The sequence below is a fragment of the Pan paniscus genome, chromosome 20 (assembly GCF_029289425.2).
Source record: "Pan paniscus chromosome 20, NHGRI_mPanPan1-v2.0_pri, whole genome shotgun sequence".
Lineage (NCBI taxonomy): Eukaryota > Metazoa > Chordata > Mammalia > Primates > Hominidae > Pan > Pan paniscus.
This window is the reverse complement of record NC_073269.2, coordinates 55,793,011-55,807,082: the sequence shown is the minus strand read 5'-3', so window position 1 is coordinate 55,807,082 and position 14,072 is coordinate 55,793,011. Positions and strand designations below refer to the sequence as shown.

At 58.6% G+C, this 14,072-nt stretch overlaps 1 protein-coding gene across 4 annotated transcripts; it reads right to left on the bottom strand.

Annotated features, from left to right (window-relative positions):
* Positions 1–1,377: 1,377 nt before the first annotated feature.
* PRMT1 (protein arginine methyltransferase 1) lies at positions 1,378–12,862 on the bottom strand. Of its 4 annotated transcripts, XM_003814343.6 has the most exons (11): positions 12,469–12,781; positions 9,860–9,913; positions 9,200–9,301; positions 7,732–7,887; positions 7,538–7,601; positions 5,738–5,880; positions 4,980–5,067; positions 4,784–4,899; positions 3,577–3,727; positions 3,094–3,215; positions 1,378–1,663 (listed from the first exon to the last, which is right to left on the bottom strand). In XM_003814343.6, the coding sequence occupies exons 1-11, from the start codon at positions 12,502–12,504 to the stop codon at positions 1,580–1,582; spliced, it is 1,116 nt and encodes a 371-aa protein (XP_003814391.1). In that variant the 5' UTR covers positions 12,505–12,781; the 3' UTR covers positions 1,378–1,579. The 4 variants fall into 4 exon arrangements, with proteins under 4 accessions (XP_003814391.1, XP_003814390.1, XP_054959317.1 ...); XM_003814342.6 differs by lacking the exon at positions 9,860–9,913 and having other exon boundaries at positions 12,469–12,862; XM_055103342.1 differs by lacking the exons at positions 9,860–9,913; positions 12,469–12,781 and adding an exon at positions 9,532–9,641.
* Positions 12,863–14,072: the final 1,210 nt, after the last annotated feature.

Sequence of the window (14,072 nt, the reverse complement as noted above, 5' to 3'; positions counted from 1 at the left end):
TCAGGATCCGTGGCCCGTAGTTGCAGCCACCCCGCCCCGTTCCCGCACCGGGCTGATCGCCTCTGGGTGCAGCTCTGGAGCCAGGTACCAGGGCCAGTCCCCACTTCCCAGGCGGGGAACACTGAGGCCAAAAGTCTGTGGGAAGAGGCCGCACCACACCAGAGGGGCAGGATTCAAACCCGGGTCCCCGCTTCCGGCACCGCGGCTCCAGAGCCCTCACTGGGTGTGTAGGGTCACACCAGCTGCTGTCTATCCCCCTGGGAGGTCTGTGGAGACTCGCCCCCTTCAAAGCGTGGGGAAATGGGGCGGGGCCAATGACACCCGCAGGTAGCTAAGCAGCGGGATTCCAAGAAAAGGGGTGGCGGCGGGGAAGCGCTGGCTCTGGTTGTAGATGCGACCTCACCCTCACCCTGTCGGGAAGCCGGTTAGTAGACAGTTGAGACCCTGGAACCTCGGGGGCCAGGCAATGCAGGGCGAGTGCACATGCGGCCCCCTGGAGGGCGTGGAGCGAGGGAGACCCCGAACACACTGAGGAGCGCCCCTCCGGAAGAGAAAAGGCCGAGGTGTCAGGCACCCGCTGGTGAGGGTTCCAGTTGCACTGAAGCAGGTGTAGCCAGGGCTGTTCAACGAGGAGGGTGTCCTGGGTCAACCAGGTCGAGTGCACAGTATTGTGGGGGACCCAGGACCCCGTGGCCAGGCCCTGAGGGTGGAAGGGTGGGTGCAGACGCCATGTCTGCAGCAGAGGCAGAGGGACCTCGTCTTTGCCTCTGTAAGATGGGTAGGCCCTGCCACCTTACAGCTGCGACTCCCACTGACCTCCATGGAGGGCAAGTCCCCAGCCCTAAGCCCCAAGCCATTCTAGGGGAGGAAGCAGGGCCACTCCCCCATGAGAAATTCTATCCTCGCAAACATACACCCCCAACCCACTCAGTGTCCCCAGCTGCAGAGGGCTGGGCACAGTTGGGCCTTGAAGGGACCCGAACAGGAAAAAACAGCCAGAGAGGAACAATGTCGAGTGTTGGGGGGAGGTGGGGAGACTGTTCTGGGAAACTTGAGGGCTGGCTGTGCTGGAAAGCCACCCCCATCCCCTACTAGGCAGGACACAGGGGTACCGCAGAGGGGAGGGGCGCAGACCCAGGAGAGGGATAAAAAGAGTTGGACAAAGACCCTGAGAGACAGCTGTGGAGGACAGGGACCCTGAGAAGGAACCAAGGAAGGGGAGCAAGAGGCCTAGAGACGGGGGACAGGAGACGCAGATCCACAGAATGGCAGCCACCAGCAGGTGCCAAGGCCGGTCCCCCCACTGCTGAGGCTGGCACTGCAGTACCTGTGAAAGGAACCCCAAACCTCCTTTGCCCCCAGGAAACAAAGCCAGACCCCAGCTGAGGATTTATTGGCGTAAATGCAACCATATAAAAACATAAGTTATGAAAAACACAGTCACGATGTGCCCTCCCCATCCCCCCAGCCCAGGCCCCTAAAACCCCCTTCTGCGGGAGGGAGGGAGAGGAAGGGGGAGCCCCGAAACCGCCTAGGAACGCTCAGCCCCTGGGCCCGTGCAGGGCAGGAGAGCTGGGCCTCAGCGCATCCGGTAGTCGGTGGAGCAGGACAGCTCGCACAGCTGGCCCTTGAAGTCCAGGTCGATGGTGAAGTCCAGGTCCCGCTGCAGGGAGAGGTGGGGCATGAGGGCGGAACCCACCAGGAGGTGGTGGCAGGGGGGTGCAGGCAGGCTATGCGACGATGCACCGGGCTCCGGCTTCCTGCCCATCTCCACGCTGCAGACCCCAACTGCTGGTCCCACTCTAGCAGCTGCCCTGACCCTGCCAAGGGACAGCACCACGTGGACACCCCCAAGCCCACTAGACTCACTCAGGAGCAGAGCCCAGCTGCTGTCCCTTGCCCTTGGATTTCTCCATCAAGATGATTCCCATCAGCAATGCAGTGATTGCTTCTTTCATAAAAAAGAAAACCTCTCCCAAGCCCACTTCCTCCTCAGGCAAACGTTCCAGTGAAACGCAATGGTCCAGCCTGCTGTCTCCACTTCCTCTCCTCCCCCCATACCCTCCAGCACATGAAGACGAGACAAAGTCACCAACGCCCGAGGACTCCTCCTCCCTCTCCAGTATGTGTTTCCCAGCTAGTGCCGTGGTCCCGGGGACTGCATGAGTCTTTGTAGGGGGTGGTCCTGTGGTTGCAGGACGTTTACCAGCCCCCTGGCCCCTACCTACCAGATGCCAGGACCACCCCTTCTCTGGAGTGACAATGACAAATGTTTCCACAGACGGTGACAAACATCCTCGGGGGGGGGGGAGCGGAGGAGGCAGTAAAACTGCCCAGTTGACAACTGCTGCTGTCACAGGCTCGTGGGTGTCCCAGGGTCCACATTCCATGACTGCCCTGAGTGCCACCCACCCTCGCACCCATCGGCCGGGACCCACTTTTCCAACCCAGACCACTCCCGGCGACTCCAGGCTCCAAGCCTTCCATCCTCCTGCCTGCTCAGACCCACCACACTGGATCTCTGCCCAGACCCTGTCTCCGAGAAGCGCCCCCAGCTCCCCCGGAAGCCCCCTAATCTCAGGTGATGGCAGCTCCTGCCAAGTGCTCAGGAGGAAAAAGAAAGGGGAGCAGAAAACAAAAAGCTGCCTTTCTCCACTCATGCCTCCCAGCTGGGCTAGAAAACCCCGTGCACTCTACTGGGGACTGCCTCTTGCCCTGGAGCCCACCCACACCAACACCTGTCTGCCCTGCTCCCAGCCTGACAGAGGTCACCTCCAACTGGCATCACCATGTCACTGACCCCCTTGTCTAGAGTGGAAGCACCAGGAGGGCAGGGTTTTGGCCTGGGTCCCCAGGCCCATAACTTCTGGTGAATGCTCAAGCAATCCTGCTGTGTAGACAGGCATGGGGCTGAGGGGCTTGGGGACCTGGGAATAGGCAGAGGTGCTCGCCCCCGCCAGCTGCCCCCATCCCCCACCCCGGCTGCCCCCATCCCCTACCCCCGCTGCCACCATTCCTCCCCCACCACTCCCCCCGCCATCTACACTCCCCGCCCTAGCTGCCACCCTCCCACCCAGCTGCCCGGAGCCTCACGTTGTTCTTGGCGTTGGGCCGCATGCCGATGGTGCCGAAGATCTCCTCGCCCGTCTTCACGGTCAGGTAGTCCTCCATGTAGAACACCGTCTGCTTCCAGTGCGTGTACGGGGACTCGGGGCCTGGGGGCGCGGGCGGGTCAGCTGGCCTCGGCCTGCTGCCCCCCCCGACCCCACCCTTGCGTTCCCTCTGTTGGAATGCCCAACCCCATGACAGCTGACGGGACTGCTGTCCGCGAGTCACCTCCCTATCATTGAGCTTTGGAGACAGGGACCGTGTCAGCCTTTTGTGGATGAGGAAACTGAGGCACTGCACACTCAGGTCACTTGCCCAAGGCCACGTGACTGCTACATGGCAGAGCTCACACTGGAACAAGCGTGTCCCCATGGTTCCCTCTGCCCGTTTCTGTCACCCCCTCCACTACGTGGGTGCCCCTCGGCCCTGGCTCGGGAACGGCCCCCAGCCCTGTGGGCCCCGCCTCACTGGTGGAGAAGCCAGTCCTCTTGTGGCAGCGTGTGAACTCGATGTTGAAGTAGGCCACCAGGGCGTGCACGTAGTCATTCCGCTTCACTTGCAGGCAGAACGGGGAGGTGAAGGTCAGGTCTTCCACCTTGACGGTGTAGATGTCCACCTCCTGCAGGACAGGAGAGGGCGAGCTCCAGGATGCGTCCCCACCTCGCTTCATCCCCTCCTCCCTCCCTTAAGCTCCCAGAGGGCCTGTGACCTTGCTGTCCCCTTCCTGCTAGCCCTCCCTCACTGGCACCCAGCCTCGGCTCCTCCTTCACTCTGCATCCTGCCTATCCGGCTCCCAATAAACCATGTGGGTTCGAGCCCAGATTCCTTGCTCCCTCCTCTCCAACACCCAAACCTGGCAGTGCCACCCTAACTCTGTCCAGACCTCCTAGAATGCAGGCGCCCCACTCCACTGTCTCCCCAACCCCTTGACAAGTCCAACAACATGATGGCTTCAAACGGCAACACAAATGCCAACCTAAACCCTGCGCCAGTTCCCCTGGCTCTCAGGAGGGTGGCCCAGGTGGGGTCCCTGCCCCTCTAGTCTCCTCTCTTCCCCCACTCAACAACTTCCTCCTCCCCGACAGGATCCCCCGGTCAGCCACCCAGCTTCACCCGGCTCACACATCCCAGCTCAACAAATACTCATCGCCGTATTTTTTTTTTTTAAACAGGGTCTCAGAAGTAAAAAAAAAACAAAAGGAAAAAACAAAACAAAACACTGTCACCAAAGCTGGAGTGCAGTGATGTGATCACAGCTCACTGCAGCCTTCAACTCCCAGGCCCAAGTGATCCTCCCGAGTAGCTGGGACCTCAGGCACATCTCGGAGCCCAGCCTGGCCCCGTGCTCCTCTGCAGTGGCCCGCGTGCATGTGCACCCGCTCATCGCCCTGGGGTCCTGCCTTTCCGTGCATGGGCTGTGGGCTTTAGCTGCCAGCTTTGGGTGTTTCCTCCGCCAGACGCCAAGTGCCAAGCATGGTTCTCACACAGCAGCGCTCACAAAGATATTTAAAGGACGAAGTGTCTTTCCTGGGCCTCTAGCACCACCTCTGGCTGGCAGATCAGGCTCTGAGACCTCAGGCCAACATTCTGGGCCCCAAAGTCCCACGCCAGGGCCAGGTGATGGCCTCTCTTTGGTTTCAACCCAGGGGGCACCTGGCCATGCCCACCCCCTCACCTTTATGAGGCAGGCGTTGGTGACCAGCTGTTTGGGGTCCACGACATCCACTAGGGGCTCCTTAATGGCCACATCTTTGATGCAAGACATGTCGAAGCCATACACGTTCTCCCACCCTGGGGAGGCAGGCAGGGAGGGGGTGAGCCCGCAGCAGCCCACCCGGGGCCCCGCCCGCCAGCTCCCGGGCCGCGCTCACAGTGGATCTTGTAGTCTTTGTACTGCCGGTCCTCGATGGCCGTCACATACAGCGTGGCCCGGTCTGGGAAGATGAGGCCATCGGGCGCCTACAGAGGGGCAGGGCGAGGCATGAAGGGTGGGGCCTGGCAACACTACCCTGAGTCTTGCCTCCAAGATGTGGCCTCCTGCCCTGGTCTGAGCCACCCTCATGTCGCAGCGGCACTCACCCCTCACCCCCTGGTCTATTTCCCACACGGCCGCCAGAGGGCACCCAGGGGCACCTCAGTCAGCTCCTGGCCCTTGGAGGTTCTGGGGATCCTCAGACCCTCCCTAGCTGCTCTGAGAGGAAAAGCACGGGGTCCCATAAGGCTCCACAAAATCTGCACACGCCCTGTCACCCCTCACCTCCACTCCTCCTCCTGCTGCCGTTCTAGACCCTCCTTCCACACAGGCCTCCCTACTGTTCCACACGCAGCAAGGGCACACCTGCCCTGGCCGCCCCTCCGTATGCTTCATCCACCTCTCCCGGGGAGGCCTGCTGGGGCCTAAGGACCTGGGCTATTGCGCTGCTACGGATTTCCTGTTCCTACGACCCCCCCCCCACATCGCACCATCTCCCTCCAGGGTCTGTCACACCTGGCTTGGGCTGTGGCTTTCTAACACCTTGCAGCCAAGCCCCCACAGTAAGTCCCGTCTGTGGGAAAAATTGAGCGTGGTTTTCGTCTTCCACCTGGACCCCAGCCCACGTGAGCTGCACCCGTCCCACTGGGGCCTCACCAGCCACTTGTCCCGGGCATAGAGCACGGTGTTGAGCATGGACTCATAGAAGAGGCAGTAGCCCATCCACTCGCTGATGATGATGTCCACCTTCTCCACCGGGAGCTCCACCTCCTCCACCTTCCCCTTGATGATGGTCACCACTGCGGGCGGACAAGGGCGGCCACGTCAGCCCCCGGGAGGCCTGCCCCTCACCTCACCTCCCCCGGGGGCTAGAGCCTCGGGACCCCACTTCAGTTCACAGAACTGCGTGAGCAGAAGCCATGAACCCTTCTAACTGTTTTAAAATTCATACATCGTTCTGGACATTTTTGAGGCAGGAGCAGAAATTTTATGTGGACTGGGTATCAGGTGATGTTACTTTTTTTTTTTTTTTTTTTTTGAGACGGAGTCTTGCTCTGTCGCCCAGGCTGGAGTGCAGTGGCGCGATCTCAGCTCACTACAAGCTCTGCCTCCCGGGTTCACGCCATTCTCCTGCTTCAGCCTCCCGAGTAGCTGGGACTACAGGTGCCGGCCACCACGTCCGGCTAATTTTTTGTATTTTTAGTAGAGACAGGGTGTCACCGTGTTGGCCAGGATGGTCTTGATCTCCTGACCTCACGATCCGCCCCCGCCTCGGCCTCCCAAAATGCTGGGATTACAGGCGTGAGCCACTGTGCCCGGCCGCAATTTTGTTTTTAACTGGGTGGGCTTGATATAATAAGTAACAGCATGATCACATTCTCAAAACAGCCTTTATCTATTAGATAAGACACAAGCAGACGCATTTACCAGGAAAATTACATCACAGTGGGAATTTGCTTCAAATGGACTCGTGCGTTCATTATAATAATCTCTTTTTAAAAATCACTTCAGGATGGCACGGTGGCTCACGCCTGTAATCTCAGCACTTTGCGGGGCCAAAGTGGATGGATCACCTGAGGTCAGGAGTTCAAGACCAGCCTGGCCAACATGGTGAAACCATGTCTCAACTAAAAAAATACAAAAAAAAAAAAGTTCACGCCTGTAATCCCAGCACTTTGGGAGGCCAAGGCAGGCAGGCAGATCACGAGGTCAGGAGATCGAGACCATCCTGGCTAACACGGTGAAACCCCGTCTCTACTAAAAAAACAAAAAAATTAGCCGGGCGTGGTGGCTGGCGCCTGTAATCCCAGCTAATTGGGAGGCTGAGGCAGGATAATCACTTGAACCCAGGAGACGGAGCTTGCAGTGAGCTGAGATCGTGCCACTGCCCTCCAGCCTGGCAAAAGAGTGAGACTCCGTCTCAAAAAAAAAAAAAATGCTGGGGATGTACCTATGATGGTGGTCATGGAAAACAGCGGATGCCGCAACATCCTGGAAAGTGTTAAACGACATGACAAGCAGGTGTAAGAAGCCAAGGGCAAGAGGCTGGTATGAAATGCTACTGGCGTGAAAATTATGCACGAGAATGTAAACGCATTTACATATGTATGTGTTTGTAGGTCCAGACTTCTCTGGAAGTTAGTGTTGGTTAAACTCAGAGGAGGGCAGCTGGGAAACAGGGAAGGCTTCTCACTGTGGGCCTTTGGTGGCCAACCACGTGACTCTATTACTCATTCAAGAAACTAGAGAGTGCTTCTTGCCCTAATTTTAAGACTGCGGTGCTAAGCCTGTGATTTTGACACTCAGATTCTCAGGCGGCCGGCAGCCCAAAAGACCATGGGTTGGGAGCTGCTGAATCTGTGGTCATCCGTAGACCCCACTGCTCTTCAGAGGGCCCTGGGGAAGCAGGGCATCACCCCCTCCACTCCCACAAACCCATCCTCTTTCTGGGCTCACCGTGGTCTAACTTGTTGGCTTTGACGATCTTCACCGCATAATCAGAGATACTGGAACACTCGATCTGAGGGCCCAGGAAGAAGGGAGGGTGAGACCCATCCCCTGCCCCCATCACCTCCATCCAATCCCTGAGCCCTGATGGGCTCCCCTCCATCCCCCAGGCCCGGCCCCGCCTGGCCACCCTGGAGACTCACCCCGATGACCTTGCGGGCCCCGGCCTTGGCAGCGAACATGCAGAGGATGCCGGTGCCCGAGCCGACGTCCAGCACCACCTTGTCCTTGAAGAGGTGCCGGTTATGAAACATGGAGTTGCGGTAAGTGAGGGTGCGTACCTCGTCCTTCAGCATCTCCTAGGGCAAGAATGGCACAGAGACGCCGTGAGGGGCCCCATATCCCCAGCTGGAGAACAGCGTGTCCTGAGAGCTCGGAGGGCCAGAGCTCGGCCCTCTCGCTTTCTTCCATGCACCTCAGTTTCCCTTTTATATTTATTCATTTATTTATTTTTATTTTATTTTATTTTTTGAGATGGAATCTCACTCTGTTGCCCAGGCTGGAGTGCAATGGTGCAATCTCAGCTCACTGCAACCTCCGCCTTCTGGGTTCAAGTGATTCTCCTGCCTCAGCCTCCCAAGTAGCTGGGACTACAGGTGCACACCACCATGCCCGGCTAATTTTTGTATTTTTCATACAGATGGGGTTTCACCATATTGCCCAGGTTGGTCTTCAACTCCTGACCTCAGATGATCCACCCACCTCAGCCCCCTAAAGTGCTGGGATTACAGGCGTGAACCACTGTGCCCAGCCAGTTTCCCTTTTTAAAAAATCAGATTAGATGGTCTAAACTCCAATCTTGGCCAGACTTCACCACTGCTACCTAAGAACCAGTGAACCGTGGCTTTTAAAAGTCCTCAGGCTGGGAGCAGTGGCTCACGCCTGTAATCCCAGCACCTCAGGAGGCCAAAGCCGGAGGATCACTTGATCCCAAGAGTTTCAGACCAGCCTGGGCAACAAGGCAAGATTATCTCTACAGAAAAATAAGAACATCAGCTGGGCGTGGTGGCGCGCGCCTGTGGTCCCAGCTACTCCGAAAGTGGAAGTGGGGGGATCACCGAGGTCGAGGCTGCAGTGAGCCATGATTGCACCAATGCACTCTAGCCTGGGCGACAGAGCGAGACAGTCTCTAAAAATAAAAAATGGCAATTTTATGCATATTTTGCCACAATTTTATGAAAAAGGCCTCAGGGGGAAAAGAAAATTCCTTAGAATGCCACCCCAGCTTCGTTCTGGGATTTCAGTGTCTTCAGTCAGATCTGAAGTGTGCAGAAGCTGTCAGGCCGGGAGCAGCCGGGGCGCAGTCCCACCGCCGGTCACTAGAGGGCGGCAGAGACCAGCGGGCCCTGCCCGACCTCTGGCTAAGGCCCCAGGCACGCATGCGCTCTCCCACCCCAGCCTTCGGCGCCAGGCCCCTGCAGAGATTCAGGCTAACCTCGGTCTCCAAGGCAACGGCTTGGCGAGGCGACCCTAGGGGGTGCGCAGCAGAGGGGCAGGGGGGCGGCCTGCTGCCAGGGGAAGCAGTGCGCATGCGTGGGAAAACAGGTTCCACCCCTTCCCCAACATTTAAGCCCCCCTAAGATTGGGGCCTTGGGGACTGTCCCCACTGACCTCGTGGATGCCAAAGTGTGCGTAGGAGTCAAAGTAGTAATCTTTGGATGTCATGTCCTCAGCGTTGGGCTTCTCACTGCTTTCCGCCTGGCCACAGGACACCTGGGAGGGGGCCGATGGGATCATGGGTCAGATCTGGGGGCTCCCCACAGCCTCTTAAACCTCCAGCTCCCTACTTTTCCCTGAAGAATATAGAACCCCCAAAATCATACCATGACAACCCTACAGCCCCCGCCTGCCATCTTGCCCCCCCAGGAACCCCAAAACCTAACAACCCCATTTTCCACTTCCAGGACCCCCCCAGAGCACCATCCAGGGGAGCACCCCGATACCTCAGCCACGCCTACCATCTCTCCAGTCTCTCTGACCCCGTCTCTAGCTCAGCCCACAGCTGGGGAGGGGAGGGGAAGGAAAATGGGGGCAGACACGGGGAAGGGCAAAGGGGGGTTGGAGGTGGAGTTAAGGAAGTAGCCGCGATACTGGGGGAGGCCAGCGGGGACTGTGAACCTGGAGGGGTTGCTACTAAGTGTCTGGGGGCCTGGAGTAAACTGGTTTGAAGCAAGAGGGGTATGGTTAGACCTCAAGAAAGGGCCAGATGTGTGGCAAGATATATTGATGTGGAGGTCGGGGTGGGGAGGGGTCTCACAAAAGGATATTTACTTCTTCAAGAGGCGGCTGGAGGCTCATCCCATTAGCCAAGGTGGCTACAAAATTCTACGAGAGAGTAACAGGGAGAAAGGATTAGCTACTGGGAGTGGCTGTGGGAGGGCTGGGCGGCGGGACCTGGGCTCTGGCGGGGGGTGGGTTTCCAGCAATTCTCCTTCTTGGTGGGGATTGGTGGCGAAGGGGGCAAGTAATGAGGTGGGGTGTTTAAGAAAGGGATGGGAAAAGTGAAGGGAGAAGAAAGGGGGTCTCCTATCCCAGCTGTGGCTGGAGAGATGGTGGCCCACCCCAACGCTGCCCCTCTCTGGCCAGGCAGCTGACCACACACCTCCCCCATCCAGGCCAGGGGAATTGGCACCCACCACCGCCAGCTGTCGCTCCCTCTCATCACCTAATCTCCTCCAGATTAGGTGACACTTCCTGACACACACACCCCTATCCTAGGGTGCCATGAATAGCAGGAGGGAGCGGGGCTGGCAGGGTATGCCCACAGGGCATCTGCCACCTCTGCAAACCAGTCTCATGTCTAAGAGGATTCCAGAATAGAGGTGTGGCACACGGGTACTTCCCCAGAGCTAGTACCCCAGACCCCAGCTCCTGCCTTGGACTCAGGAGCCCCAAACAAAACCAGCTGGAACAAACCCCCTCCCTTATGACCCTCTGCCCACAAAGGTAGGGTCCCAGGGAGGATGGGCAGCTCCTGGACCCTCTAAGAATGAGAGGACTCCAGAAAGTGGCTTGGGGGCGCGGTGGCTCACACCTGCAATCCCGGCACTTTGGGAGGCCGAGGCAGGTGGGTCACCTGAGGTCAGGAGTTTGAGACCAGCCTGACCAACATGGTGAAACCCTGTCTCTACTAAAAATACAAAAATTAGCTGGGCCTGGTGGCGGGTGCCTGTAATCCCAGCTACTCAGGAGGCTGAAGCAGGAGAATCGCTTGAACCCGGGAGGCGGAGGTTGCAATGAGCCGAGATCAAGCCATTGCACTCCAGCCTGGGTGACAGAGTAAGACTCCGTCTCAAAAAAAAAAAAAGAAAAGTGGCTTGGGGAGTCAGGCCATCGCCCCCATTCAGACACCCATCCCAGGCCCTGAAGACTTCCAGGTGCGGCCAAGCCTGAGGCCACCTCTGGGAAAGTTATTTCCTCCATCCATAGAGCCCCAGGTGCAGGAGACAGCCAAGAGGGTGGGAAGTCATTACAGTGACCCCTGGGAGCTGCATCCTGACAGCTGAGAGCTGACCTGCCCCTCCAGCCAATGCCATAGGTAAGGGGTGGAAGGACAGAGGCCCCATCAGATTACATCTCTTCCAGATGTGACCACTATCCAAGTCTCCAAGAAGGGCCACGTCACAGGCCATGACCTACTAGGCTCCAAGCACCCTCCCTCCAGCTCTCCCAAGCCAGCGGGGATGCCTATAAGAAGAAAGGTGCTGAGGGGGTTTCCCACTGGGGCCCATTTCTCAATACCACTGAAAACTACCGCCAGACAACCCCAGCCCCAGAGGGCTTGAAACGCAAGACTGAAACCTCCCCCACATGGCTGCACGAGAACCAAACCTCACTCGAAACCATTTCAGGCACCCACTCTCAGGACCCCGGGGCTCAGGACCCTGCACAGGGCTTCAGGAAGAGGGAGGTCATCTCGCACCCTCACAAAGGCCCGGGGGAGATAAACGGCTCCAGTAGGGTAAAGCTCTCAGCCTACGTATTTCCCACAACTCCTTCCCAGCGGACATACCCTCCTCCCTCCGCCCGCCAGGAAGAAATCCGACGGGAGGTGGGCTTCAGGACACGCCCCATGAAAAAGATGTCCCTCCCACACACCCAGAAATGGCCACAAGGGGGTGCACGGCGCCTATTAATGGGAAAATCTCTATCTAGATGCCCCACCACCACCCAGAGGGAGGTCACAGGGGCATGCCCCATCCCCCAACTCCTAAAGCCCTGGGCGAGGGGGAGAATTCTGGGACGGGAAACGGGGTCGGCGGGCGACCCCATTCTTGGTTTTCCTCCAGTCCCTAACCCAGAACGCACAAAACCGGGTCCGATATCCCAACAGATGCCCCCGGAGCTCGGAAGGAGGTTGGTAAAGGGCTGAGAAGCACTGCTCCTCCCAAGAGACTCCCCACATCGTGGAGGGCCCCAGGTCGATCACACCCCACGGCGTGTGCCCAGGTCCCCGGGGAGGAGGGCTGGGGGCGTCAGGAGGGTCGGACCCCCTCCCCGCCCCCCCCCGGGCGCCCCTCCCCGGCCGGGGGCGGGGCCTTTGTCCCGCACGTGGAGCCCGCCGGGCCACTGGACTCGGCACACCCCCTCCCCACCCACCGCGCAGCGGCCACGTGGGGGCCTGGCCGGAAGCGCCCCCAGCCCTCCTCCACGTGGGAGGGGGGATAAGACCCTCCGCTAGGCCGGATGCCGAAGGCCCTTGAAAGCTAGGGAGCCGTCACCTCAAACGATATCCCCAGATGTGGAACGTGCGGCGCCCCCGTGTGCGGCGGGGGACCTCCAACCCCATGTCGCCAACTTAGAGCCCTTTCCCCACCACAGAGGCGTGAAACACCGACCCAAAGCCGCCTCCCGCCCACGGCGGCGCTCCAAGCGCTCACCTCCATGATGCAGTTCGCGGCCTCGGCTGCCGCCATCTTCACCCGCACCTACTCCTCCTCCGGCCGCCAAGACCCCCCCTTTCTCCTCACTCCCCCGGGACCGCCTTATACCAGAGGGTCCGCGGCCCGCCTACCGCGACCCCGCTGGAAGATTTCATTGGCAATGGAGGCGGCCCGTCTGAGAATACCGTCTAGTAATTGGCTAGAGAATACGTCCATCATAGGTCAGGGGTTTGCCAACTCCGGCGTCCAGAATCCCGCCCCCTCAAGTCGACCCGGGATGGGGAAAACTGCCCGTCTATTGCAAGAAGCGCGACTGGTGATTGGGCAAAATCCACCAGGAATGCCCTCCCCTTTACACCCAGCACCGCCTCAAAGCTTCCCGGGGAGCCCCGCGCTAAAGGGGCGTCTTGAAACACCTGTCCATCACCAAAACGACCCGCCTCCTAATCGCTGCCATTGGTTTATCCGGAAGCGACGTCACGCAGCCTTTGGCCCACCCTCGCCAAGCAGCCGGCCTCAAGGAGAACACTGCAACTGGCCCACGGGTGGGGAAGAAGGCGGGGCTTCAGGCACCAACGATTGGCTCAAAGGAATTATCACTCCTCGTCCACTCGGTGGATCCTCCCAACCCGGGGGGAGTCTGGAGGAAAAAGGGAGCTTGTTCTCATTACCTGGGGGAAAAACGGAATCGGTGAGAGGCCCAGAGAGACGAAGGGCATAGCTGGGGTCCCGAAGCAAGTGAGGAATAGGAGTCCGTCGTCAACACATTAAATCCCTAGCCCTTGACATAATCATTCCAAGTTTTTTAAAACCATCAACCCCTCTCAAGCCACTTGGTTTTTGCCAAGTCCCTCCCCCTGCCAGGAACGCCCACCTCTCTTTGTCTGGTCAGCTTCTAAACGTGAATCAGAGCACAGCTTAGGCACCACTTCCTCCGGGAAGCTTTCCTTGATTTGCAGAAAAAGTTCCTAGTTGAATGAAGCTGAATGCAAAGGGCCGAATGCGTGGGTCCTGCCCCTCCTCTCCCCGATCCCTCTACTGCCCTCTGCTCACACTTCTCTCCAATCCCGGAATGAGCTCGCTCTTTGGTTTCTGGGCCTCCGCGCAGGCTATACTCTGGCGTGCCGCTGGCAAACGCCTGAGACTTAAAATTTACAATAGGGTTCGGGCGCGATGGCTCACGGGTGTAATTCCAGCACTTTAGGAGGCGGAGACAGGCGGATCACTTGACATCAGGAGTTCGAGACCAGTCTGGGCAACATTGTGAAACCCCCATTTTATTAAAAATACAAAAATTACGCCGGGCGGCCGGGCGCGGTGGCTCACGCCTGTAAGCCCAGCATTTTGGGAGACCGAGGCGGGCGGATCACAAGGTCAGGAGGTCGAGACCATCCTGGCTAACATGGTGAAACCCCCGTCTCTACTAAAAATACAAAAAATTAGCCGGGCGTGGAGGCTTAGGCAGGAGGATGGCGTGAACCCGGGAGGCGGAGCTTGCAGTGAGCTGAGATCGCGCCACTGCACTCCAGCCTGGGTGACACAGCGAGACTCTTGCCTCAAAAAAAAAAAAAAAAAAAAAATTTGGCCGGGCGCGGTGACTC